Source organism: Girardinichthys multiradiatus, chromosome 11 (genome assembly GCF_021462225.1).
Source record: "Girardinichthys multiradiatus isolate DD_20200921_A chromosome 11, DD_fGirMul_XY1, whole genome shotgun sequence".
Classification (NCBI taxonomy): Eukaryota; Metazoa; Chordata; class Actinopteri; order Cyprinodontiformes; family Goodeidae; genus Girardinichthys; species Girardinichthys multiradiatus.
In genome coordinates, this window is record NC_061804.1 from 31,802,063 (window position 1) to 31,828,203 (window position 26,141).

The window sequence follows — 26,141 nt, forward strand, 5'->3', positions numbered from 1 at the left end:
TTCCCATGCAGCTACGGTGGAGAAAAAGGTAGACAGAACCAAAGCTTTATGACAGCTTACGCATTTCTCAACATAGCTCGCTCTGCACCTAACTAACCTAACTTAATCACTTAAAAAGTCAAGCTGAATGTAAACATAACCGATACTGGGGAAAAATCAGCTAAAGTCCAAATCCAGCTGCCTGTAGTTCACCTAGTCCAGAGGGGATTTCCTCCTGCACAAATATGGTGCATTCAAATACATCTTGAACACTGGATTGTTTAAATATCAAAACAACTCCAAAAAGATTGAAATCTTTTTTATTCTCAAATGTCTGCACAATCTTGATCAAAGTAAAATTAATGAATGACAACAATGACTGTATTCTGGGGAATTCATTATTGTATCATCCATTCACAGGGACAAATGTTCAATGTTAATGCTATTGATTTTATGCGTTATGAATTTAAATATGCAGAGAATCAAATCAAATTTAGATTCTTACTAATTCCTATATGAAAAACACAAAGAGACAAAACAACAACAAAAAACTGTATGCAATCTAACATTTAATTTTTAAAACAAAAAATATATATATATATTTTGTGTTTACTTGCATGGGTGAGAAAATCAATTTCTCAAAACGTACATGACCCTTTAATCCGTCTCATAAAAATATAAACTGTATTACTCATAGTACTTTTTTTTAAGATTACTAAAAAAGTTTGGGTTTTTTTTCCTACAAAAGTGAACAATTTATGCATTTAAGAGATTACATGTAATACATTTCATGACACTCTGCATAATCCAAACCGTTTAAAAGCAATAAGAGATGTTATTTTGTCATAATGGAAACATTTCTGAGCCTGCAGGACATAGCCTGCCGTTTTCATTCAGCCATATCCCATAAATCGAAATAAAAACTGCAACAACCACAACTGTTTCTCTGTTTAAACTGAAACGTGTATTCATGCAATAAGGGTCGGATCGAGTAAATATGTGTTTATGACTCTAACCAAATCTCGCTATGGAGTTTCTTTTTTCTAATTCAAAATAATGAAATGTTAACTCGGCCATTCTCAACCACATGCGACAATCTAATATAACAAATGCTCCTCAAAGCATCAGTGAAAAACCATCCGGAGGGGTGTTTCGAATCCAACTATTAAAGATTACTTCTGAAAAAGCAAGGCTGGATTCAGGGACTTTATTGGAAATGCCTTTCTAACTTGTATTTTCAGATGCTATAAAATCTTTGTTCGCTTATAAAGTCTCGGTCACACACACAATAATACGAAGTATGTCTGAAATATCTAATTTTACACTCCCCGCCAAATAGTACAAAAAGTGGTTCAGCCCTGGAGGTTAGCGGAAGTTGTTTCAGCTGCCATGTTTGGTTGCTTTGTTGTAGGCTTCTACTAGCTTTCCTACAGAATCAGTAAGTGTGGAAATGGAGCCGAGCTGGAGTACGTTTCTCTTCCAAGTAAGTTGGCTCTTTTTGGGAGGGAAACCGGGAGAGTTTGCGAAACAACCGTAAACATTTTACGCACCCGTTAGCTTAGCAGCAAGTTCGTTTTATATATTTCAACGAGTAGCACGAAGAACAAGTAACGAAGCAAAACAATGGTTTATGAATCCAGGCTTCCAGCTGTGAGGCTTGGGAATGACGCTAGAACAAAAAAAAATCAAATCACTCCAGTTCCAGCGTGTAGAAATCGGCCTATGTGTTATTTTTGATTGTGGATGCGAAATACTTCGAAAGGGAAAGTGAATTTTAGTAAGTTTGTTTGGCTGGTCGAAGCCAGTAAAACATGCGGTATCACTTGAAGTAAAGCTGGAGACGCCACTGCACCGTTACAATCGAGACAGACCTGTTTTTTTTCCCCCTTTGACTGAAGGCTTTGATCGGACGCCGTAGAATAATGAGATAAAGCGTCGGCGAACATTTTCAATGCATCATGTTCATTGAAATGAATATTTGTACGCTTTTCAAGCGGGTGATGTTAGCAGGTCGTAGGTTAGCCGCTACTGAGATTTACTAACGGTGATTCCCAAGTCCGCGGTCAACTTTCCGCTTGCTTTAGCCGGTTCGCAGTAACTAGCCGAGAGGCTAACGATGTTTAGGCTGCCTTTATTACACTCGCAAGCTAATTTAGCTAAAACTGGGCGAGGCTGCAGTAATGAGCTTGGAAAAACGAACGGTACATAATTTGATAATAAGCGGTGCCTAGTTTTTTGCTCATTAATTAGCTATTTATTCTGATGAGCTTTGTGGAAAGGAATTCAAACTATGCACACGGCACTAGCTAACAGCAGTAACGAAGAAGCAGGCTTGAAATTAGCGAGGATCATCGCTATTTAAAATGTCAATTTCTCCCAGAAAGTAGAGCTGCTTGAGTAATGTCTGTCTCGGTTCAGTGTGTATGAAAACAAAATTCTTATATTGACTGGAATAAAGTTGGGTTAAGAATTTTGTGACTTTACTTTGAGTTGCAAAAATTGGTTTCTTAAGATTAAAACACGAGAAATTTAGGATTTGGAGTTGTTGGGTTATGCTTTATGATGGGTCATTGTGTGGCTTTTTGTTGTTTACTGTATATTTTTTACAAATGTCTTTTTTTCAGTGTACTTAAGCTTGCACCAAGTCTAAAATGTTTTTAGTAATTTTTTATTGTATAAGGAATTTCATAAACACAGTTTTTACTCTGTAAATAAGCAATTACACTTTTAATTTAAACAGCAGAACTGTGGCATAGAAAGAAAATGACTATATAAATATTACTATATATTGCCAGCTGAAAATAATTTCAATAAAATGACAATAGTTTGGTACAGAACAATGTAGTCATTTTGTAAAGCATATTCATAGTGTGTTCTCAAAAGTTAAGCTGTTTAACATAGGCTTGTTAGCAAAATAGTGTTTTTTTTTTTCTTTCTCCAAACTAATAATTGTGTTTGAAACAGCTTAAACTAAACTTTTAAATGGTATGTATCTAGCTTTCAATCTAAGAGAGACTTTCTGCATTTTAAAATCATGGACAAAATTTTGTGGAATCTAAAAAAAAATTGTGAAATGAAATGTTTTCGGTTCTTTAGAGTTTGCGATCAGTCATCTCAATTTTAGGCAGTAAAAACTATTAAACATACATATATTCCAGGGTAGATTTTAATTGCATGTTGTTACACTTTTAATTTTTAAAATTCATGAGCATTTCCTTGCTTTTATCTTACAATAACGTTTTCGTTGCTAACTCTACTAACTTTCTAACAACAGTCATTATTAAATGTGGAAAAAATAGGCATCAATTTGGTTTGTAGAAATGCTAATTTGTATGCTAGCTTGTAACTGCAAGTTTGAAAACCATAAAAAACGTGTTTTAAGGACTCCTCCTGCACTCAGGGGCTGCAGCCAATGAAATCCTTCTTCAAAACCTTAAGCCTAGCAACCCCCACCTCCATCCTCCCACAAAATGCTCCAACACCACTGAAGAATAGTTGATGTGGAGTGATGGTTCGTACCTGTTCAGGCTAGTGAAGATGGCTAAAATTGGCATTTGAGAGTGAAGCGTGTTTTTTGTTTCTGGTTTGGTGGAAGGTGCGGTAAATAAGTAGTGCCTGCTACACCTTTTAAAATATATGTCAGTGTGTGTGAAAATGTTCAGCTGTAATTTTCATTGCCGCATATTGGCAAGTGTTTAAAAAAAAAAAAAAAAGCTTTAACCTTTTTGCTTTTTTGTCATGATTATAGTTTGGCTTTGAGTTTATGCAGATGTGTGTGCCAAAAACTCTCTTTTCTTCCTCTGAGGACCACACCAAGCTTTTAGGAAAAAACCGTACCAAAATGTTTCATAAAAAATTAAGTCCCAAAAGATGTGATAACTATATATTTCTGAAACTATTTCGACTACATGTGGGTTTGGCAACAGTTATTCTAAGCATTTTATTTTTTGAGTTTCTACAAATACTTTTCCAGTAAGCCAAGAACAGTAAAAATATCAACAGGTCTGTTATAGAGCTATTAAGTTATGAAGAATTATGTTGCTTGACGTCAAAAGTCAATTTGCCTACCGTTGTTGTCATGGTCTGTTTTGATCTATTGGCCATGCTTCAGACATGTCACTGTTTACAGTAATGTAAAGGATTATTGCTTGACAAGTCTAAATATGGTTTCCTAATTTTTGAAAAGGCATTTTTGTAGTTGAGAATTTTTATTGCTCTCTTAATGAATAACATCAAAGCCAAAATATTCTGGGGTGTATATAGTATACATGCTATTAATAAATGGGAGTACACTTTGTTTTAAGTTGTCACAATTTTTCCACACATCACCTTTCTCGATCATATGTAAAGATGTTGGAATAGCACTTATTTTGTTCCTAAAAGTCTTAGTATTAAAAGCTTTAGTTGTACTTCGGTGGTTTTTGCAGCCTTGTGAGAAGTTCCACTATATTTGAGTTAAATGAAACAGTGAGGTAACTAAGAATGGCTCATATCACCCTGCTATATGATGCAGTGCTAACCCTAAGTGAATATATCAAGTATCCCCTAAAAATACTACCTCTCTTATAACACATGCTGCAAGTTACATCATCAGCAAACAGACCCTCAAGCTCCTCCAAAGTTTATTTGGGTTTGCATGTTGAAAGAGGGTCATCCACATAAAAAATTGCTCTTTTCCAAGAACATTTGACTCTGAAATGTATAACAAGAGATTTTGTATTTTAGATTTTATTTCACCAGGAATAATCACAATGAGATTCGGGATCTGTTTTGCAAGGCAGTCCTTGCCAAGACAGCAGCACAATAGTTCCAAATTAACAGCACAGATTAGAAAAAAAACCATATAACAAACTTGGTAAAATAATTTACTTACAACCTACCAAACAAGTTTGAAACTGCAGTCCTAGAAACTTTAAAGGGCAGTCATATAATGTAGCGTTTTTACTTTTCTTCCCTTTCATTTCTTTCTTTTTCCTCCACAACTTATGGTTTGTATTTGTTTTATTTTAACAATTGGCCAAGCAGCTGTAGCGTGTGGCACAAAAGATTGAGGAAAGGCGGTGCATAATCAGACCGTGAGCTCAATTCAAGTCTACAGTGGCCCACAGAGCCATCAGGACACTCCCTCCATTTTGATGTTATTTATGAGGGAGCAGCCCGAGTTGTCAGAGCACATTTGTGTCAAAATGGTCAGAGCTGCATGAAGGCACAGCAGCTTACAGGCCCTGCACCTCTGTGTAGAGGCCAGCCTGTTTGCAGCGGCCACGTCTGCTGCTCACAAGCTTGACAAAGAGGTTTCCCGGCTGGTATTACCCCACCCCCCACCACCACCACCACCCCCCACACACACACACACACAACCCGCCCAGCCCAGCCCCGGTGTGCCAGCGGACGGGGTTGCATTGGCACGATGATGACTAATCCTGGAAGGTGGCAAGTGTAAGCAGGTGCTCAGACAAATGGGTGGTGGCATGCTCTACGAGTTCCCAGGTCCCAGTGCGTATGAGGGAATGACGGCTAGTTCAGCAGAGTGCTGTGTGGATAAACAATGTCTCTGTCTCATGAATAGATGAGCCAAATCAATGAAGATGAGCATACAAAGATCCCCCGCTGAGGCCAAGTGCATCACTGCTCAGATTTGTGTCTATCACAATAGGCTAGATGACATAAGGAGGACATTGTGTGGTTCATTTTTCTTTTTCTGTCCCGTCTCCTCTTTTGCCACTCCTGTCTTGCCTGGCCTTCTTGGATGGATGATTGAACCTTAAAGGGAAAGGTCAAGTATTTTAACTTGCCATCTCTTGCTGATGGTTTACAAAGTGGTTTCCTTGACTTTCTGCACAATGCAGTAAGTATGTAATACATCTTCTGCATAATTGTTTACTTTTATAAGTATTTAGTTTTATTTTAAAGATTGTTCTCTTAAACATAGAGAAGATAAGTGATTTTTATCTGTAGGAGTTTTCCACCTAAAGGGTGAATAAGCATATAAAACATATTGATGGTTTGGAATGTAATTTCTAACAACTACTGTTTAAAGGACAACGTTTGCTGGTGAAAACAGAAAAGGTTTGTTGCGTTTCCCACAACAGCAGCACAGGTTTTCTCAAAAAATTTGACACCAGGTTCTAGGCTGATTGTTTGGGGAAAAAAAAAAAAAAAAAGTCCCAGTCTCCGTTTTTGTATAGATGGAATCTTTCTTACGGGAAAGCCCTGGCTCATCCGCAGTATGCCTGAAATCAGTAGCAATTAATGAGTCTAACATAGCAGCTGCTGACCATTTTAAAACCTGCTGAAGATGAAGATATTAACAACAATAATGGCAGGTTGCAGAGTTCTTATTCGTGCTGCTGACAATTCTGACTAACGACGTTTCTCCAACAAAGTGCCCCTTGGTTTGCCTCGTTCGAGCATGTTGTTAAGTTTGAGAGAACATACCGCCTATTGGTGGTGTGGAGGAATTGCACCACCTTCACATCTGTACTGTTGTGCGAACAGAGATTGTAATTAAAACGTAGTTGTGTTAACAAAAGCAGGTGGAAAAAATCCTAGTTTTCAATGGATCGTTGTCATATAAACAGGACCTAACAACATCAATACAAGTTTAAAAAGCCCATTTTTCCTTGTTTGAACTTTCCCTTGAAGCTGTGTACCAGTCAGCCTGGTGTTTGGCTCGGTCCAATCTATTAGTTCTAAATGATAAAAACGGCTACAAAATGGATGAGCATGTCCCTCAAAACAGATTACTCCTATTATTATCTTTTTTTTTTTTAAATCATTGTTTTTCTTTTTTCTCAAGGTTATTTTTATGATCATCTTCGTCTCAGTTTCATATGTATGTTTTCATCCAACAAGGCTATGGTCAGTATAGGTTTTCACTGTAAAAGAATATGTAACAAGATATAATTCATTTTATTTAAAACAGAAACTAACTCATTACTAATAATGAACTAATTCATTATTTTGATTTCAATACAAAGACGTAAAACAAAATAAACAATAAATGCTTCCTTAACAGTGTGTTCCAAGTGTTTAGTCCGTTATTGCCAATCTGCTCTTTACAGAGTAACGGTAGTATAATTAGTTGGGCTACCTGCTCCGGAGGCCAGTGGTGCAGTCTGCTGTTTAAACAGAAACGCTGTTTGCTTGCAAACTGCAGTTTTAGAACAACCAACCTTTATAAACAGCGATGGGTGGCACTTCTGTTAGTTCCCAGAACCCAACTGTCCATGCTTTTCACTACTAGAAATATTTCCAAACTGCCAATTTTGTCTTTATAAGTAGGGGGGAAGTATAGTAGCCTTCTTAGTCAGCTAACTGGCAGTGAATAGCAGCAAGTTGGGAGGGGTAGCATTGAATTATTCTATTCTCCGTGGTCTATTCTATAAAATAAAAAAAAAATAAAAAAGTCTCAGTCCACAGGAAAGATACGACAGCAAATATTAGGTGTTATAAAAATATATCTGTAAAACATTGGTATACGTTTATAGTGTATACCAGCCCATAGCTAAATGCGACAAAGTCACGCATTACACATTATAAGTGCATCAAAGTTGTTAAAATGAATCCCACTGTTATAGGTTGAGTTGCTGTCTTGGTTTCACTTTTCCTTAATTGCTCTTCGTTTAAACAACACATGTCATATTTTTGTTTTTCTGGAATACTGTATTGTTTATTGCTTCTGAATTGGTAATCAATTGAGGTTTTAAAAGGACCTTTTTGCGTTAGATTGAAATCGACTTCAATAACGTGTCTCGACTAAACATAAACAGTTTTTATTTACTAGCCACCGTTGTATTTGCTACAAAGTTGAACTTTTTGTTAATCATGTTAGTAATACTTAACAGAGGTTTCTCAAAACAGCTTTAAATTGTTCTTAGTATAGCCTTCAGGAGTGGCTGTTTTTTATATTTCCAAGACTTCAACATCTAAAACAACAAACACCTGACTCACTAAGTGCAATTGGCTGCCAGTTTTAATAATGAAACTCATGCTTCAATTTGGTCTAACAGCAGTGTGATTGAGATTATAAATTCTTTCATCATTTAGGGCTATAAAGTATTGTTTTGCCACATCTCATCTTTTAAAACAAGATATGGGGCTGCCAGGTTTAGTTTATAGACTGAATTGCACAACTGTTAAGTCATTGCTGATCTAGCTTCAGTTCTAAACAAGCCCAAACAAAATACACCAATTCCTTTTCAGTCAAAGCCGTTTGTCTCACATAATAATATTTTTAGTCTCAGCTTTGGCAAGACACATACAATGTTTTATCACTGAGTCAGGAATTATAATGACCCAAATGACTGAATTGCAACCCCACACCGTGTCGTTAGCTACTGCTAATTGTTCTCGGCTATCTCCCCCCCCCCCCTTTATGTTGAGGCAGTCATCCACACTGGCTTGCACCTGCAGAACCTCAGAAAATATGGTGCACTGGGCCACAGACAGTGCAAACAAATGTGTTAGTATCTATTCTATCATTCTATCAAGGTTGGTGACCTGTATTTGGGTGTGTGTGTTGAGCTGTTTAATACCTTACTGAATCTTTTTTTTTTTTTTTGCAACTTTTTTTTTTTTTTTTTTCTTAACTGAGCCCTGCAGTGGAGCTAATGTCCTGCTCTCTATGAGCCTTCTTGGCAGTTAAGCTGGACTCTGCTATGCCTCTAATTTGGTATGCTTGCTTTGCAGTCACATGACGAATCAGCACCGTCTTGATGGGATCATTTTTCATCCAGTATATTTGGATTGTTTTTGCATCAGTTGCGCGCTGCATCAGCCTCGTTAATGACAGACCCAGTACCCACTTAGTATTCTGCTAAATATTTCTAATGCTTTTTATTGAGTTGCCAAAGTTGATTCATGAGTCCTCAGCCACAGCTTCCAATGGTGAAACAGCTGTCAGCAACAACTTGCTTTTTTTCCCACATACTGCGATGAGTGGTGGATGTTTTGAAATTGCGGTACACCCCGCTGCTGTTGTGTGTCAAACAACACAAAACACCTCTTGAATTGTTTATCCCTGACTGTCTGAAATTTTCACCGAAGAATATGTGTGCTTGTTTCTTTAGCAGGCCAATGAAGCCCTCCACCACCAGCACCAGGTGGCCCAGAATAGCCTGCTGCCACTTCTTAATGCTGGAGCAGAGCAAGTTGACCAGAAGCCTGTCCTGCCTATCCAAATAGACCAGAAACCACCTGTCAGTGCTGCTGAACTCCTGAAGGACAATGTGGCCAGTGGAGGAGGTCAGCGGCCACCGGTGCCTGTGATAAAGAAGGAACACAAAGGCAAGACACCTTTTGTCTGTGGTTACTGTAACAAGGCTTTCCGAGACAGCTACCACTTGAGACGCCATGAGTCTAGCCACACCGGCATCAAGATGGTGTCGCGTCCGAAGAAGACGGCCCAAACGGCCCCCACCATGGTACCCATGATCGCCTCGATGCCGCGAGAGAACAACGGCCACTCCTCCTACATCTCTACAGTAGCGGGCATCCTCTCCACGGCGACCACGTCTGTTTCGTCGGGCGCGAGTATCATGACGTCATCCGCGATGGGCAACATGCAGCAGCAAAATGTCCCCAAGAAACCTGCCAAGCCTGTCAAGAAAAACCACGGCTGCGAGATGTGCGGCAAGGCCTTCCGTGACGTCTACCACCTGAATCGCCACAAGCTGTCCCATTCAGACGAGAAGCCGTTCGAGTGTCCGATCTGCCAGCAACGCTTTAAAAGGAAGGATCGTATGACCTACCATGTTCGCTCTCATGACGGCGGGGTCCACAAGCCCTACGTGTGTTCTGTTTGTGGAAAAGGCTTTTCCAGGTAAGAATCACTTATGTTTTCAGTCCCTCAAATGATAAAATTAGAGGGACTTTAAATTTATTCTGTTCAACTTTACTATATAGAGTTGATCCCTAACTTTTTCTTTAGCATAATATGTTAACCCCTAATAAATTCATAATATCAGAGGTGCACCGAAATTTGGTAACAGAGATCCGATTTTTGATTTTGTAAAGTTCTGATCAGCCTAGTCCGATTTTAGTTGATTTGTAATATTAATAAGTAACATTCAAATAAATATTATTCTATTCACTGCATACATTTAAAAAATCAACTCTTGCCAAAATGTATTTTTCTAAAATGAAACGATGATTTTCTCTAAAGCAAGACCAGTTTTATAGAGCTGCCTCGCTCTGGGTCGTAGAAACTCCACTGATACAGTAAAATCTCATTTTCTTTTCTAGAAAATAATTTGTACAGTTTAGTCCAAAATTCTTCATACCCCTGGCAGATTTAGGTTTAAAGTAATCTTGATTTTATTTACACGTTAGTTCTTTCTGGAAGTCATGTTCCCGTTGACCGCCATGAATCTGACACAGAATCTGTGGAAGGGCTAAAGATTAGGGTGATAGAAAGGAGGCCTTCCAGCCTCAAAGAGTTTGGAGCTTATCACCAAAGAGAAATCGTAAAAATACCAGTGAAAGCATGCAAAAATGTCAAAGGTTTTTCCATTGATTATTGAGGAGAGTGCAAATAATTTTTGACAGTATAATTTAAGGCATAACTGTAGCTTACTTTTTTCCACAACATCAATTAGAATGTGTTTTTAACGTAATATTTGAGGAAAAAGCTCTAATTTCCTGTCGGACGCATTAAATTGTGGCCAGCTGATTCCTCTAATCATAAGGAACCTTTTTATAATCTACCTGTCCTCTTTATAGTGGGACCAGAGGGTGAAAGAGCAAAAGGTGTTGCACAGCTCTACAGTTTGCCAGGATAATGATTAGGGAAGTTATATTTATTTGGGAGCTCCACCAAGGAGGTTATGTTTTTGTCGGTGTCTGTCAGTCTGTCTGTTTGCAAAATATCTCAAAAAGTTATGAACAGAGTTGGATGAAATTTTCACACAAGCTGCATATTAGGACAAGGAACAGATGATTATGTTTTGCTGGTGATGCAGAGCGCCATCTGGATCCAGGATTTTTTATTTATTTTTTTGTTTTGAAGGATTCTTTTTCATGGCTGGACCATAGTGCGACAACTTGGAATTCCCACATGGTTCGTCACCCTGCTGACATGAGTAAAGCTCATCAGTGTAGAAAGAGGCTGACATGCGTCATTGACCCTATTTCCTTGGGGGAGCTCTGCGCTCTGAGTACTTTTCTGGTTTAGTTTTTTTTTTTTTGCTGTGCCAGTGGCCTTTATTTTTCTTTTTCCAAAATAGGCAGACAGTAAGCGGTAGAGGGGGAAGACATGCGGCATAGGTCTCCGGGGTCGGGATTCGAACCCAGGACAGCTGCACCGAGGACTTAGAAGTTTCCAGAAAAGAAACTGACCCATATACGGAGGCTTAACAGCTGTGCATCCTCTGACCTCACTGATTTTAAAAAGAAAAAAAAGCTGAGTCATCTTCACTTAGTAACAGTTACCGCACTGGAGAGTGTTGTTGTCAGTACATACCCATTTTTAAATAGGCTTCCTCAGCACACCAGGTATCTAAAGAAGTGACTCTTACCACTAAACTGTACACAGTAACTGCCTGTAGTCATATCTTTAAATGTATTAATATCAGTTAATAACCAGCAGTGGAGAAAACGGTAAAAGTAACAATCCTAGCAGTTCTGTCAGTTTTTGTGGTTTGGTTGTCATTCATTGAAAATGATCGTTGTCATCATAAATCCAAATTCTTATAAGAAATCATTCACCATAAACGATACGTTAATGAATGAATGAATTCACGAATGACTTTATTAAATGAACAATGAAAGTAGGAGGACCTCTCCTATTGGGTGCATTCAGTAAAAGCTAAATACACACACACTACTATATACAAAATAAATGGTACGTTACCTGATCAGAAAAAAAATAATATCAGACTGTGAGATCTTAAAATAAAATGGCAACAAATCAAGAATAGTTTATCTATAGGTGGCTTTAATAAGTTAAATGTCAGCCAGTTGGTAAGTATTTAACGTATTTAACTTTTGTTCATTGTGATTATCTTGGCTAGCTTTAAACAGCCCTGTGCATCCCACATGTGTACTCCAGAGAAGGCCAGTTGGATATTCTGCGGTTGTTGAGGCAAGCCACTGGTTTGTTGTGAGTCTGTCGACGCTGGTGTTAAAATTTCCAGTTACTCCTGGCACCATGTTGGTGTTTTAACATCAGTAATAGAAACCTGAAGCTTTCTACCCCTTCATTCTGATTTACCAGCTGTTAGTTCGTGCTCATGTGCACTACTAATTACAACATCCACGTGTCTTGGATTTCTTTTATGCCTTTTTTTAAATTAATTTTTTCCAGATTATTCCTACTCCTAGATGACTTAAATGTTTAAGTGCGTCAGTCTAGATCAGTCACAAACTTTGCTGAATTTCGTTTAGTCAGACAACTCTTTCCTCCCACTTGTTCTTCCGGTATATTCAAGTTTGACAGTGAAAAATGATTTAAAGTTGTCCGAATTTAAGGTGGTTGCATGAAAGACAATTTGCTGCCAAACTCGGAAGAAAATGAGCTTAGTGAGGAAAAAAGAAATACAAGTCGTATTAGTTTACTCATGCTTTTAATCAACAACAAATAACAAGGCTAATGTAAAAAGGAAGTCTGAAATTGAATTTGTTGTTATGGGACGGAAGACTAAAGTAATCTCACCCTCTGGTGGTTGCATTCCTGGTCCTTAGAGAAAAATCTCAGCTTGACTGAATGTATTTTTAAAAAGTAATGTTATTATAATTAAGTTCACAAAAGTAGTCTTTTTGGGTTATGTCCTGTTCGCCCAAAATGGCTTTTGGTTTAATTTTTGTGCAAAACAAGGCGTTTTAGACAGGAACTGAATGTTTTGTCCTGGCTTTGTACTTTGCTTTTAATATTTATCTTCAAGGTTTAATGGAGAACATATATGTAATCTGAGATTATTTAAACCGTTTATGCAGTTGGTAAATGTTACATGTTTTATGGTTTAGCCATGGGACTACTGCAATCCCAGTGCTGGTTTGGTAACCACTAGCAACATCTTATTACATTTTTAAGGTTAAGCCGGAACTCTGATTATTTCACTTTATTTTATTCAACAGGATGATTATGTTCCTTTTTTTTTAATATAGGTTTATATTGATTTGGTTTTTAATTCTTCTTGCTGCGATAATGAGATCAGTTCAGTACCTATAATGCCCGCCACACTGTTTCGACCACATGTTAAAACAGATGCACTTGGGGAGAGCACTAGTGGAGTATAAGGAGAGGGGGAGGCGTCACTTGTCACTTTGGAGTTCCCGCCAGCTTGTCACAGACTCCTTCCCCTGGGAATTCACTGAACCATGCGTAATGTTAAGGTCAACACATTTAATATGTAGTAAATGAACATTTTGCTTTAGATGGCCTCAGCACAACCTCAGATTTAGAACTAGTTGAACTGAGTTTATAATTCAGTATTGATTTGAGCAGGGAGTATTGGTAATGTTGCAACATGATTTCGACAACAACATCGGCAGTGCACCTCGGCCAAGTTGTTAACATTAGCGCTGGGCTGTGTATGGCAGTTTCAGGCATGGCTCCAACACGGTGACATGGGCTAGGGGCTCATCAGCATACTGGAAAGTGAGAATGGAGACTGAATAGCAGGCCACTGAGTCACTGCCACTCAGGCTGAAATGTAAGCATGCAGTGTCTGGAGGCATGCTCTCCCTGTCAATGGGACGACGAGAAAAAGGAGAGAGGGGAGGGGGAAAAAGCTTGAATCCGGTTTCTGGCACCCCGGAGAAGTTTCTACTTGACTCTTAATTTGTATTAAGGAACATTCCAGCAGCGTGAAGCTTTCCGGTCTGGCAGCGGCTGCCAAACCAGCAGCAGCAGCCCTTACGTACGGTTCTACTAAACACGGTTCAGCTCACAGCTTCACCAAAACTAAACATCAGTGCCAGGGAGAATTTGTGAACGCTTGAGTTGTGCTATAAATAAATATAAAGGTTAAGTGCAAATCATTTTATTTTGGTGAACTTTTCACATTTTAGGTAGATTAAGACAAAACATGTGCCAGACAGCTTTATTGTTAAGGTATATTTATTTAATAATAAAAAAAAATCATCATTTTTTGACAAACATTTAGTTGTAAATATATTTTTAATCATATAATTTTTTTGTGCGTTTTAGGTATTTTAGTGCCAGAAATTCACCCGTTTGTTACTTATTTACGAGCATATGATCAAACCTGCTTGATAAAACAATGGGAATAACTCCCAGTGGAAAGGAGAACTAATGAGTTTTCTGCAAACCAATATTGTCACATTTTTGTACGTATGCCACCTATCATGGGAAATAAATGTTGAAATTACCCAAATTTCAGCTTAATTAAAAGCGTTGAGTGGAAATCGGGGGAAGAAAAGAAAAGAAGGCCATAGCATTGTGGTGCATGTTCAAAAGTAGGTCAAACTGATTCACGCACCATCGATCACAGAGAATTAAATGCCATTGACTTGAATTTTGGGGATTTTGTGCCCATCTCCTCATTATTGAAACAAACGGAGCACATCCGTACACTTCTGCTCATGTTGGGGGTTCGACTCTCAAGCTTTTTGTGGTGTTTATCTGACGTGGTTCATGGTCCAAATATTAATGGCTTTAATTCAAAGTCGATACCACACGTGGGCATGTAGCTGCTGCTTTTAAATTTAAAGTAACAGTCTCCCCTGCAGTTGATGGTTTCACGGCCTGTTTTGAAAACTTCATAGTGTTTCAGATTTTGATGTTGTCATTTATGCCATCATGCTCCGTAAAACAAGGGTTCATGAATGAACAAATGTCACATCCTCTTTTTGGTTGAGGTTTTGGGAAGAAAGACCGTTTGAACCAAAACATGGAGCTAAAAACAGCCTGCTGCCAGTGACTCATCAAAAACACATGGCGTTCCCTGCATCGGTGTTCACAAATTAAATGTTTATTTATATTGTCTCTTTATTTAGGCCAGACCACTTGAGCTGCCATGTGAAGCATGTGCACTCCTCAGAACGACCATTTAAATGTCAAGTAACGGTAAGAGCCCTCACCGTGGGTTTCCAGATTTTTCTCTTTATTTGTTGCATCCCACTCACACTCGTCCTGTGACTGCTGTCCATTTGCAGGCCTGCACCTCTGCTTTCGCCACCAAAGACAGACTCCGCTCCCACATGATCCGACATGAGGGCAAGGTCACCTGTAGCATCTGTGGGAAGATGCTCAGTGCAGCCTACATCACCAGTCATTTGAAGACTCACGGACAGACCAACTTTAACTCCTGTAACAAAGGTTTGTCACACTTATCACACACACCTTTCTATGTGTATATCCAATAAAAATAGCTGAACGTTTTGTCGGTTTGTAAATATTGTGATCTCTTACGTCTCTTATTCTAAATGATCTTATTCACAGCATATTACTGTAGGTATTAATCTGTATGCTAATTTGGTATTGGGTCTGCTGAACTACAGACTCATCTGAACTGAGATTGTCCTGCAGTTCTTGAACAAATTTACATTTCGAGATAATTGATGCTAGACCTGGTTACCTTTGACCAGAATGAAAACCTCTTGATGTAAATGTTTTAAGAGTGATTTCAGACTGAGTGTTTTTACTTCAAAAAAACACTTTAGTCTTATCATGTCTTAATAAAAAGATTCACACCCCTTGAACGTTTTCACATTTTATCATGCTACATCTACAAACCTTCATGTATGTTTTATGTTTTGAGGGTTTTCTATGATAGACAAATGTAAATAGCCCATAATTATGCAGTAAAAGGAAAATGATGCATGATTTTTGACTTTTTTTGTTTGTTTTTTTTGTTTACAAACTCTATTCACAAAACATTGTGATATTTAGCCCCTCTGAGTCAATTCTTTAAACACTTCAGTTTTAAATACAGCTGCCAGACCTTTTGGGTATGTCTCTACCTTTGCATACCTATAAACGAAATAATTTTGCCAATTATTTGCGAAATAGCTTAGGCTTCACAATGAATGGAGCCACACATTCTAAACTGAACTCGCTCTGGACTTTGATTAGGTCATTGTAACACATGAAAATGCTTTGTTCTACTCCATTGTGGCTCTGCTTGTACCATTTCACCACTGTGTTTTATGGCGGGGATGATCATCACGCAGTTTTTTGCTTGTAGACCAAAAAGGTCTCTTGATTTAATCTAATGGATTGAACAGTGCTCGGTAAGGCGTTCAAAGCCTAGGATGTTTTATAACTTGGCCTGGCTTTAAACTGTTTCACAACTTTATCTCTTATCAGTCCGCTGTGATGCTTGGTCTTCATTATGCTATTTGTTCATTAATGTTCTCTAGCAAACCGCTGAGGCCTTCAGAGAACAGCTTTATGCATATTCGGATTAAGTTACACATAGCTAGACTATTTAAAAATGAGTTGACTTCTAAAGGCAATTAGTTGCACTGATCTTGTTTTTTCCAGAGGATCAGTGGGCTTGACTACAAATGCATGCCACACTATTAAGACTTTAATTAGTAAATTCTTTGGAAACCATGTATCATTTTCCTTCCACTTCACAATCATCCACAATTTTTTTGTTGGGCTATGACATGAAATCTATATAAACTGCTCTGAAGATTGTGGTTGTAAGGTGAAAATACTTTAAGACATTGCTGCTGTTGTTGCTGAGCACAAAATAAACATTCTCTTTTTTTCAGAAGGTAATGAAGTCTGCAACTCTGCCTCAGCTACACCCGTGACCGCCTCTGCCCCCATCACCTCGGCAATGAACCGGGGCAACCCCAACAACAACAACCCTGTCACCATAGCCGCACAAATGAACATTAGCACAAACACGGTCAACATCACATCTCCTGTCAGCCTTCAGCACCCGGTCACCATCACCGGGCCCGTCAACATCGCCTCTGTGAACATCCCCACCTCGGCACCCATGAATATCGCCCACCCCGTCGCAATAACGACCCCCATGCCTATGAATATAACCGGCCCGCTGAACATCGCAATGAGGCCAGTCGATAGCATGTCTTTTCTGTCCCAAGTCTTGCCTTCATCCCCTCCTTGGTAAAACGTAAATAAAGAAAAGATAAACGTCAATATCTAACTGGCCAGAAAGAAAGGGAAAATGAAGTGAAAAGAGACTCCAGTCCTCACTTTAACAGCTCCCCCCACCCCCTTCCCAAACCATGTCCACTTCATCCAGCTTTGAAGTGCGACAGTCCTTTGAGCTGTAAGGTCAGTAGGAGCCCCCCCAAGTCCTAACTGTGTCCCAACTAATGTTTAGTGACTGGCTCGTGATGCAGAACAGTTCAGTAGAATTCGAGTAGGATTTATCTTGAAATCAAGACAGCCGTAAGACTTAGTGTAGGCCGTTAGAATGATGAAACTGTGATTTGTATCATGACAAACAGGAGAGGGTTCCTCAAGTCTGCTTGAGGACCCCTATATGAGAATACATATGTGCTTTTGTAAGGGAGGTGTGAAATGGACTGAAGCAATAACTATGAATTGCTGTTTCTGATGTTTTACAAGCTCTCTACCGAAGCCTCTGGGCGTTACTTTGTATGTAGTTTTTTTTTTTTTTTTTTTTTTTAACTATAGCCTGCTAATCACTATTTAATGTTATAGGAAATGAGTCTAGTAAAAGGGACAGCTGCTTCCACTTGCATGGAAGACTATTTTTTCACAATGTTATAGCATTTCTTTCTCTTCTCAGATAGTAAGTATGCTCTTGAGGTACGGTGACTAACTTGTACAGTTGACATAGTAATGTATTTTTCACGTTGGCATTTAAATTTTTTTTGCTTTCGTCTTTTGTGGACATCTGAACACTGTTCATTGAAATCCTTACTTTGTTTTTCTATTTATATGAAAGCAAAGGATTTTTTTTTTTTTTTTTTTTGTGTTAATTTTTCTTCTATGAAGTCAGAATGGAATGAGTCTTGCACTGAAGGCATATCCTACATGCAGGTGAACAGCAGTATTATCAAAGATCAGAGTCTTGAGTGTTTTGGTCAGCCAGCCTGCACTTGAGGGCCCTCTGGTGGCAAGTATGTAAATCCAGGACTTGTAGTGAGGCTTTTCAGGTTGCTATTGTCATCGTAAAGGTGGCTGACAGTTTTAGCGGACTCTTTGTTACACTGTTTTATTCTTATAATTATTTATCATTACTCTGTTACAGCCCTGAGGTTAAACTAAGAAGCGATCACTCAGGAAACACACAGGAAAAATAAAAGAAATCACGGAACTGGGTCTTAGGCATTTCCCAAGCTCGTATTTGGACTCCCTAAAACATTTGGTATTGCAGTGTTACCACTTGGCAAAATTACACTAAGCAGGAAGTCCAGAAGTACACGCTTTAAACAGCCGTCCATGTGAATCGATCATTTACTGTACAATGACATAAATGCTGTACATCTTTTACAAACTCGAGCTAGTTCAGTCTCTGTTTGCACAGGTATGTGGCTAAGAACTGGGTGATACAGAACTGATTTACAAAGAAAACCACGAACTCTGTAGCTGTTGGACATGAACTGTTTTTCTTTCTTTTTTTTTTTTTTTTTACAAATGCCATGTTATCTCAGCAGTGTTGCAGCTCTTTGAGTTGATTCAGTTTATACAGAGAAATGCAATATGCATGTATGTCTTTTTTTCCAAGTTTTTGTTTTTTTTTTACAAAATATTAGTGTAGTTTTTTTTTATTATGCATTTACGTAGATACACTATAATAGCCTGTTTGCCAAATTTGAAACAGTTATAATGTGATGATCTGAATTATTCTTGTGAAATTGAACATCTCATTTATTTTGAAGAGGAAAAAAAAAAAGTTAATTGGAAACACCAGAAACCTTGTGAAAAGCAGTTGAATGTATATCTTTGTACAAAACTTTTAGTTTCAAGGATATGGTAGTTACAATAGATGTGAAAGATAAGAACCTTTTTTATAAATCTTTTGTATTAGAACATTAACATTGATAATTTTGTATATATGAGAGGCTAGGCTTTCTGATTAGCAGAAAGATCAAACATTCCTACATTTTTTTAAATGTACGTTTGTCAAATTATTACTTAAACATGCGCAATGTTATGTGCCTTTTATTTGGGTTGTCTAAATAAAAGAAAACTATCAAATGTGCTCATGTATGACGTACTGTTTACTGGAAAGGCAGTGCTACAATAGCTGACATGTTGAGGTGAATTGTTGGTACCAAGTACTTAAATTGTTCTCGAAGTGTAAAACCTCAGTCTGGGAACCTCAGAGCTCTGGAATTGGCTTTAAACATATATTTTCTGTATTTTTCCACATTCATATATGCTTTTGTGACTGTTTCCCAGTCAGTATCACTAAATGTATTCCCACAGAATGATTCAGTTTTTACTGTGCATCACTGTTAAGATGATATTAAGCGAGTGACTTTCAGGGGTTAATCATGAGTCATTCACAGGTGCTTTTGCTCAGAGGTTTAAATCTCTAATTTCCAGTTTATTTCAATAAGTGTAAACTTGTGTATCCTGTATTTGCCTCACACAGAGGGATACATTTCAAGTGTTTATTTTGGTTAATTTTGATGATTATGGCTTACAGCTAATGTCAACCCAAAATGCAGTGTCTCCAAAAATGTGTATAGAACTTAAGGCCAAAAGAGGATTTTTATATGCAAATGTCAGCCTGCTGAAACATACTTTAGGTAGTGTATAGTATGTGCAAGTTGATACTTAGTCAAGGCCCCATTTCCATGAATTAATGCATCAGTGCAGCATGGCAGGTGAGTTTGTAGGCCAAGTGATACCATGATCATTACACCGGGTGTTGCTAGGAAGTATGAAGTGTTTTAAGACTTCCTGGCAGACTGCTGAGCTGACCTTGGATTTGATAAAACACAGTGGCTCAGCAGCAGCAGTTAGCATGGCTTCCTAAATAATCACTAAATGTAGTCCTTCAGACTCTGGGACTTTGGATTTCCAAATGGAATTGAACAATTTCTTTCTCCTGAGAAGAGGATTTTGGATAGCTCATCAACTGTCCAGTCCTTTTTTGCCTTAGGCCCAGGTAAGACCCTTCTGATGTCACTGGTTCAGGAGAACCCTAACATCAAGGTATGTAACAGTTGTACCACATCTCCTGGACACATCATTGTACCGTGGCTCTAGAAGCAACGACTCCAGCCGCAGTCTATGCCTTTTATATCTCTTCCTAAACCTGGCTTTGCTTCAAAATGTTCTCAAGACTGCCATATGTTGTCCTTCCACTAAACGTTCCATCACTATGCTTGATCCAGCTCTCTGCGAACAGCCAACTTCTTTAGAAGTAGCCTTGTGTGGCTTACCCTCCCTGTGGAGGATTTTAATGACAACTGTTAACCATTACATTGGAAACTATTGTGAAAGCTTTTTTTTTTTATCACTCTCAAACAGTTTGAACCAGACCATTTGAAAGTGCCTTTAGTTATCATCAATGGGGATTAGCATGTTGCACCTTAATAAATGGTCTGCACTTGCATAGCGCTTTATCAAGTCCCCAGAGACCGGAAAGCGCTTTACACTCCAGTCATCCACCCATTAACACACTGACAGTGGTAAGCTACATTGTAGCCACAGCTGCCCTGGGGCAGACTGACGGAAGTGAGGCTGCCATACAATTGGCGACAACGAACCCTCTGACTACTATCAGTAGGCAAGGCGGATGAAGTGTCTTGCCCAAGGTGTCAAAATAAGGTGAGATATTTCCGTGTAATCCATGCAACATTTAGTAACTGCTCACAGTTATCTCCACAAAAGTTACAATAAATATCCTTATTTGTTATCTGTGCAATAATTATTAAAACACACAGTTGAAGCAGTAGGGAGTGAAACAAGCATGTTCTCATATTCTGGAGCTGAGAGACTGGAGAGGCCTGTGTGGAGCCACATATTATCTGTCTTTTCTTTTGCAGAAGTATAAACAAGTATCCAATGATGTATGATGATTTTACATTCTTTCACATGTATTAAATGAAATTAGTAACCTTTGATTAACAAGTTAAAAGATGTATGATTGAAATGTGGGTAAGAACAGAGAATTAGAGTTAAAAAAACATTAAGGTTTGACATTCTCAATCAGCTATATATGAAAGATATAACGTTAATCATTTGTGAAGCATGAATAAAAAGAATGAAGTGATGGTTTTGTAACTGTATTTTAAAGTAAATGCTGAAAGCTGAAGAATGGAATGTGTAATACTGTGTAAAGTTTAAAACTGAGCAGATTAGGGAAAGAACTGTAGGATGACTAGGAGTGACGAGAACCAGCTATATGCTGACATCGAACCTTTTCAAGGCTAAACGGGAGGAAGGGAGGACGCGACTACAGACCAGCTGCGTGGCTATTATCAGCATCTCCAAGGCTGAGAAACAGAATCAGTAGTTCACAATGACCATGACTAAAGTATTGAGCAATAACTGAGAAGCTGAACTGAATAGGTTGCGCAATAACTGAGAACCCTAATAAGGGGCTGACAGGTGAAAGCATCAAGCACCATAAAAGCAATGCTGAAGGAGGGAACGGGGTTGTTTCCTCGCAGAAGACCAGCAAACAAGATCGGATGGAGTAAAGAAGCTTAGATGGAAAAGGAACAGAGACACAGCCCCACTGATCGACTGCATTAAAAAGAGGAACAACCCGTGTCCCCAGAAAGGACTGTGCCTCAAGATCAAGAATCTGATTTCATCTAAAGCCTTTTTATTCAGACAACAGAAGTGAACTTGATCGGTGAACAGCTGATTGCTCTAAGTTTCAGGCTTCTGGAAGTCCTGAATCAACCTCATTTATGTCTCCGGGTTTCCTTCAACTCTTCAGCCTCTGGAAAGTACTGTCTTCGGAGACATATGACAACAAAGTTCCTGTTTAACCATCAAAGCCTGGAGCATCAGTGCCTGCCACTTAAAGAAAGAAAACTGAAGATTAAGTTGTATTCCCTTCAAGAAACCACTCGTTACCAGAAGAAACATCTCCATCAGGTGCATGGATGAGCCTCCATCTTCAAAGCCTCTCCAACCTCATTAGTTTCAGCATCAGGGAAAGACAGGTTGAGATGATTGATTCATTTCTATTATTGAAATTATTTTGTGTTGCCGAATTTAAGCTGTTACTGACCCCTGCAAAAGCGTTGCTAATTAAAGAAAGCATATAAAATTCTAGTTAAATCGTAGACATGCAATTATTTGAGTCACCGTATTTTTGGTTTTTCATTGGTGGTAAAAAGTTTTGTTGCCTGGTTCTAAGATATTTTAGGAGGTTTTTATAGGTTGCCTTAGCCAAGTTTGTTAAAACAGCGCCCTTGGGGCTCGTGCTGAGCCTCTAAAATCAACCTAGCCCATATACCAAGAGCCAGTTGTAATATTAGGGAATGAGCAGCCGTGAACAAAAGTGACTGTTGAAAGTGTGGATGACTGTGATAGGCTACTCAGTCGTCCAGACCTCCAGTTGAAGAAGGGCGAGACTTTTGTATGAAGGCTGTCAGAAGCTAGGCGAGTCATTTCCCGACACCAGCTTAAACAGAACTTTCAGTAAGCCTGCTTAGTAAGACCTTTCAGGTTTGGGGAAGTCCGGACCCGTTGGATGGAGAGCTGGTTTGAGCAATCCCTTTAGACATGGGGAAGTAGGAGGGAGGGGTTAGCTCATCGGACAACGAAAAAAGACACGACAGAGCGGCGTTTTGAACTGACAACCCAATGGTTACAGGACAAGGCCCTACCACTGTCACCACCATCGCCCCTAAAAAAAATAAAACTTGGAAGTTGTGCTGAAAAGTTGAACAGATGAACATGGAGTTACATAGTGCTCAAAGGGACATTTCTAGCACTAAGATTAATTGCGTAAGGTTTTTATGGTGGTTAGGACTTCCTATTTCTGTTTTTACAGCAGTAGTCCATAAAACATTCAACTCAAGCCACTGTTTAATCAATACTGTGTGGACAATATTGTTTGTAAGGTTTGTGCAGCATTTTATCTATCCACTGGGAACTTCCGGGCCCCTGAGCAGATCATGGTTTATTCCTGGATTTCCACGAACCCACCATTGTCCTCTGCCGTACCTTTTTCCTTTTCTGTCACTTAGCTGGGTAAAGGTGGAGAAGTGTATAGACCCATTTCTATTGATTGTCCAACCGTCATCGTCTTTTTTTGGGTGAGATTCCCATTTCTGTATTGCACTAGTTACTGTTTAAATATTATGTTGAATAATATGATTTTCAAAAACTTATGTAAAGGAAAATAGTACGATCAAGCGATTAAAAACTGAGCGTTCAACCTGCTACCCAAGCATAATTACACCATCACTTGTGGACACACCTTTATGCTGCCTAAGGTGTCCAGCCACTATCATCAGGGGTGAAATGCAAGCCGTGAAATATATTATTGCAAATTAAACTCCTACAATTGCAGGATTATTGATTATTTATTATTATTATTATTATTTTCGAGTAGACAGAGATTTAAGGAGGAGTGGCAAATGTGAAGGAGGTGGACTGGCAGTACTTGTGAACAACAGATGGTGTAATCCAGGACATGTTACTGTGAAGTGTAATCTCTGCAGTCCAGATATTGAACTGTTGGCAGTAAGTTTTCGTCCATATTATTTACCCAGAGAGTTCACCAGTGTTATTTTGGCAACAGTTTACGTTCCACCTTCCGCTGTTGCTGACACTGCATCTGATGCCATCAGCTCAGTTGTTGCTAAGCTACAGACACAAAACCCCAATGCTTTTGTAGCAATTTCTGGTGATTTTAACCATGCTTCACTCTGCTACACTTCCAACGTTTCAACAGTTTGTCAGCTGCTCTACCAGAGAAAACAAAACATTGGATTTGTTTTATGCAAATGTCAAGGACTCATACATCTCTACAGCAAGACCTCCTCTAGGCAAATCAGATCACAATCTTGTTTTTCTCTGCTCAAAATATAAGCCCCTTGTTCAGAGGCAACCTGTAATAAAGAGGACTGTGAGAAAATGGTCACAGGAAGCTGAAGAAGCTCTGCAAGGTTGCTTTGAGGCTACAGACTGGGACGCACTGTGCCAGCCACATGGAGAGGACATCAATGCCATGACTGAGTGTGTAACCGACTATAAACTTCTGTGTGGATAACATCATCCCCACCAGAACCGTGAGGTGCTTCCCCAATAACAAACCTTGGATCACCAGTGACCTGAAGGACCTGCTTAACAAGAAAAAAAGAGCCTTCAGAGAGGGAGACAGAGAATTATTGAAGAGTTTACAGAAGCAACTTAAAGTCAAGATAAGAAGTTACAGAAGCAACTTAAAGTCAAGATAAGAGACAGCAAGGAGGTGTACAAGAAGAAGCTGGAGAACAAGCTCCAGCAAAACAATATCAGAGATGTGTGGACAGGGATGAAGAAGATCACAGGCTTCAAGCAGAAGGATGATCAGACCGATGGAGGTCTGGACAGAGCCAATGAACTGAACACATTCTTCAATAGGTTCAGTTCAGAAACAAGCTTCGCATCCTCCTCTCCTGCTCACAGCCAAACAGACATTCCACCTTCCTTTGACCCACAGGACCCACAGCTGTCCAGTAACACCTCACATTTTTTATCTTCCACCTCAGCCATAGACCCTTCTGCTTCTACATGTTTGCCTTCAACCATATGATGCTGATACTTCCTTTGCTTCCCCCTTCCACCTGTGTATCTCAAGAAGTCAGGTGAAGAGACAACTGGAGAGACTGAATAGGAATAAGGCTGCAGGTCCAGATCATGTCAGCCCTAGAGTCCTGAAGGCCTGTGCAGAGCAGCTCTGTGGGATTCTGCAGCACCTCTTCAACCTAAGCCTGGCCCAGAAGAAGGTTCTGGTGTTGTGGAAGACCTCCTGTCTTGTTCCGGTACCAAAGAAAACTCACCCATCAGTCCTCAATGACTATAGACCTGTTGCCCTGACATCTCACATCATGAAGGTCCTAGAGAGACTCCTGCTGGCCCACCTGAGTAAGCAAACAGTAAACCATCAGGACCCCCTTCAGTTTGCTTATCGCTGTGGAGTTGGAGTTGAAGATGCCATCATACACCTGCTTCAACAACCCACTGTCATCTGGACAAAGCCAGTAGCACTGTGAGGATCATGTTCTTAGATTTCTCCAGTGCATTTAATACAATCCAACCTGATTTGCTTTGTCAGAAACTCCAGAAGATTCAGGTGGAGGCCTCAACAATCTCCTGGATCAAAGACTACCTGACAAACAGACCACAGTTTGTGAGACGAAGGGTTGTGAGTCTAACCAGGTAGTCAGCAGCACAGGAGCACCACAGGGGACTGAACTCTCACCATTCCTTTTCACTCTGTACACCTCAGACTTCCAGTACAAGACAGACTCCTGTCATCTGCAGAAATATTCAGATGATTCTGCAGTCGTGGGGTGGATCAGAGATGGACAAGAAGCTGAGTACAGGATGGTGGTGGACCGCTTTGTGGCATGGTATGGAAACAATCATCTCATTTTGAACGTGACTAAAACAAAGGGGATGATTGTAGATTTTAAGAGAAACAGGAATAAGTCAAAAACTATTTCTATCATGGGAGAAGAAGTGGAGGTGGTGGAGGAGTATAAATACCTCGGTGTTCACCTGGACAACAGACTAGAGTGGAGATGCAACTGTGAAGCCATCTACAAGAAGGGACAGAGCAGACTGTACTTCTTGAGGAAGCTTAGGTCCTTTGGTGTTGCAGCAAGATGCTGCATATCTTCTATAAGTCTGTTGTGGAGAGTGTGATCTCTTCTACCATCATCACCTGGGGAAGCAGCATCAGAGCCAGGACTTAAAAAAGCTCAACAAGCTGATAAAAAAGGCTGGTTCTGTTCTGGGGACTCCTCTGGAACCTCTGGAGATCATTGTGCAAAGAAGGATTCTTCATAAAATGAAGAACATTATGGAGAACTCTGAGCATCCTCTTCATGAGACTGTCCTACAACAACAGAGTGTCTTCAGTCAGAGGCTTCTTCAGATCTGCTGTAAGACGGAGCGCTACAGGAGATCCTTCCTGCCCACAGCCATCAGCATCTACAACGGCTCTTTGAAGAAACCTTCATAATATGAGCTACAACAACATTTAATTTCCCTTTGGGATTAATAAAGTATTTTTGAATTGAATTGAATTGAATTTGGATTAATAATTCCACCCACACTG

At 39.3% G+C, this 26,141-nt stretch overlaps 1 protein-coding gene across 2 annotated transcripts; it reads left to right on the forward strand.

Annotated features, from left to right (window-relative positions):
* The first annotated feature begins 1,338 nt into the window (after positions 1-1,338).
* Positions 1,339-19,097, forward strand: LOC124876914 (vascular endothelial zinc finger 1-like). Of its 2 annotated transcripts, none has more exons than XM_047379969.1 (5): positions 1,339-1,462; positions 9,051-9,802; positions 14,938-15,007; positions 15,097-15,259; positions 16,663-19,097. In XM_047379969.1, the coding sequence occupies exons 1-5, from the start codon at positions 1,430-1,432 to the stop codon at positions 17,028-17,030; spliced, it is 1,386 nt and encodes a 461-aa protein (XP_047235925.1). In that variant the 5' UTR covers positions 1,339-1,429; the 3' UTR covers positions 17,031-19,097. The 2 variants fall into 2 exon arrangements, with proteins under 2 accessions (XP_047235925.1, XP_047235926.1); XM_047379970.1 differs by having other exon boundaries at positions 16,666-19,097.
* Positions 19,098-26,141: the final 7,044 nt, after the last annotated feature.

Bases quoted from the DNA above. Each gene is read 5' to 3' on its own strand.
- LOC124876914 (XM_047379969.1), top strand. From the start codon at position 1,430: ATGGAGCCGAGCTGGAGTACGTTTCTCTTCCAA. The intron at 1,463-9,050 runs GTAAGTTGGCTC...TTGTTTCTTTAG, and splicing joins GGAGTACGTTTCTCTTCCAA to CAGGCCAATGAAGCCCTCCA. The intron at 9,803-14,937 runs GTAAGAATCACT...CTCTTTATTTAG, and splicing joins TGTGGAAAAGGCTTTTCCAG to GCCAGACCACTTGAGCTGCC.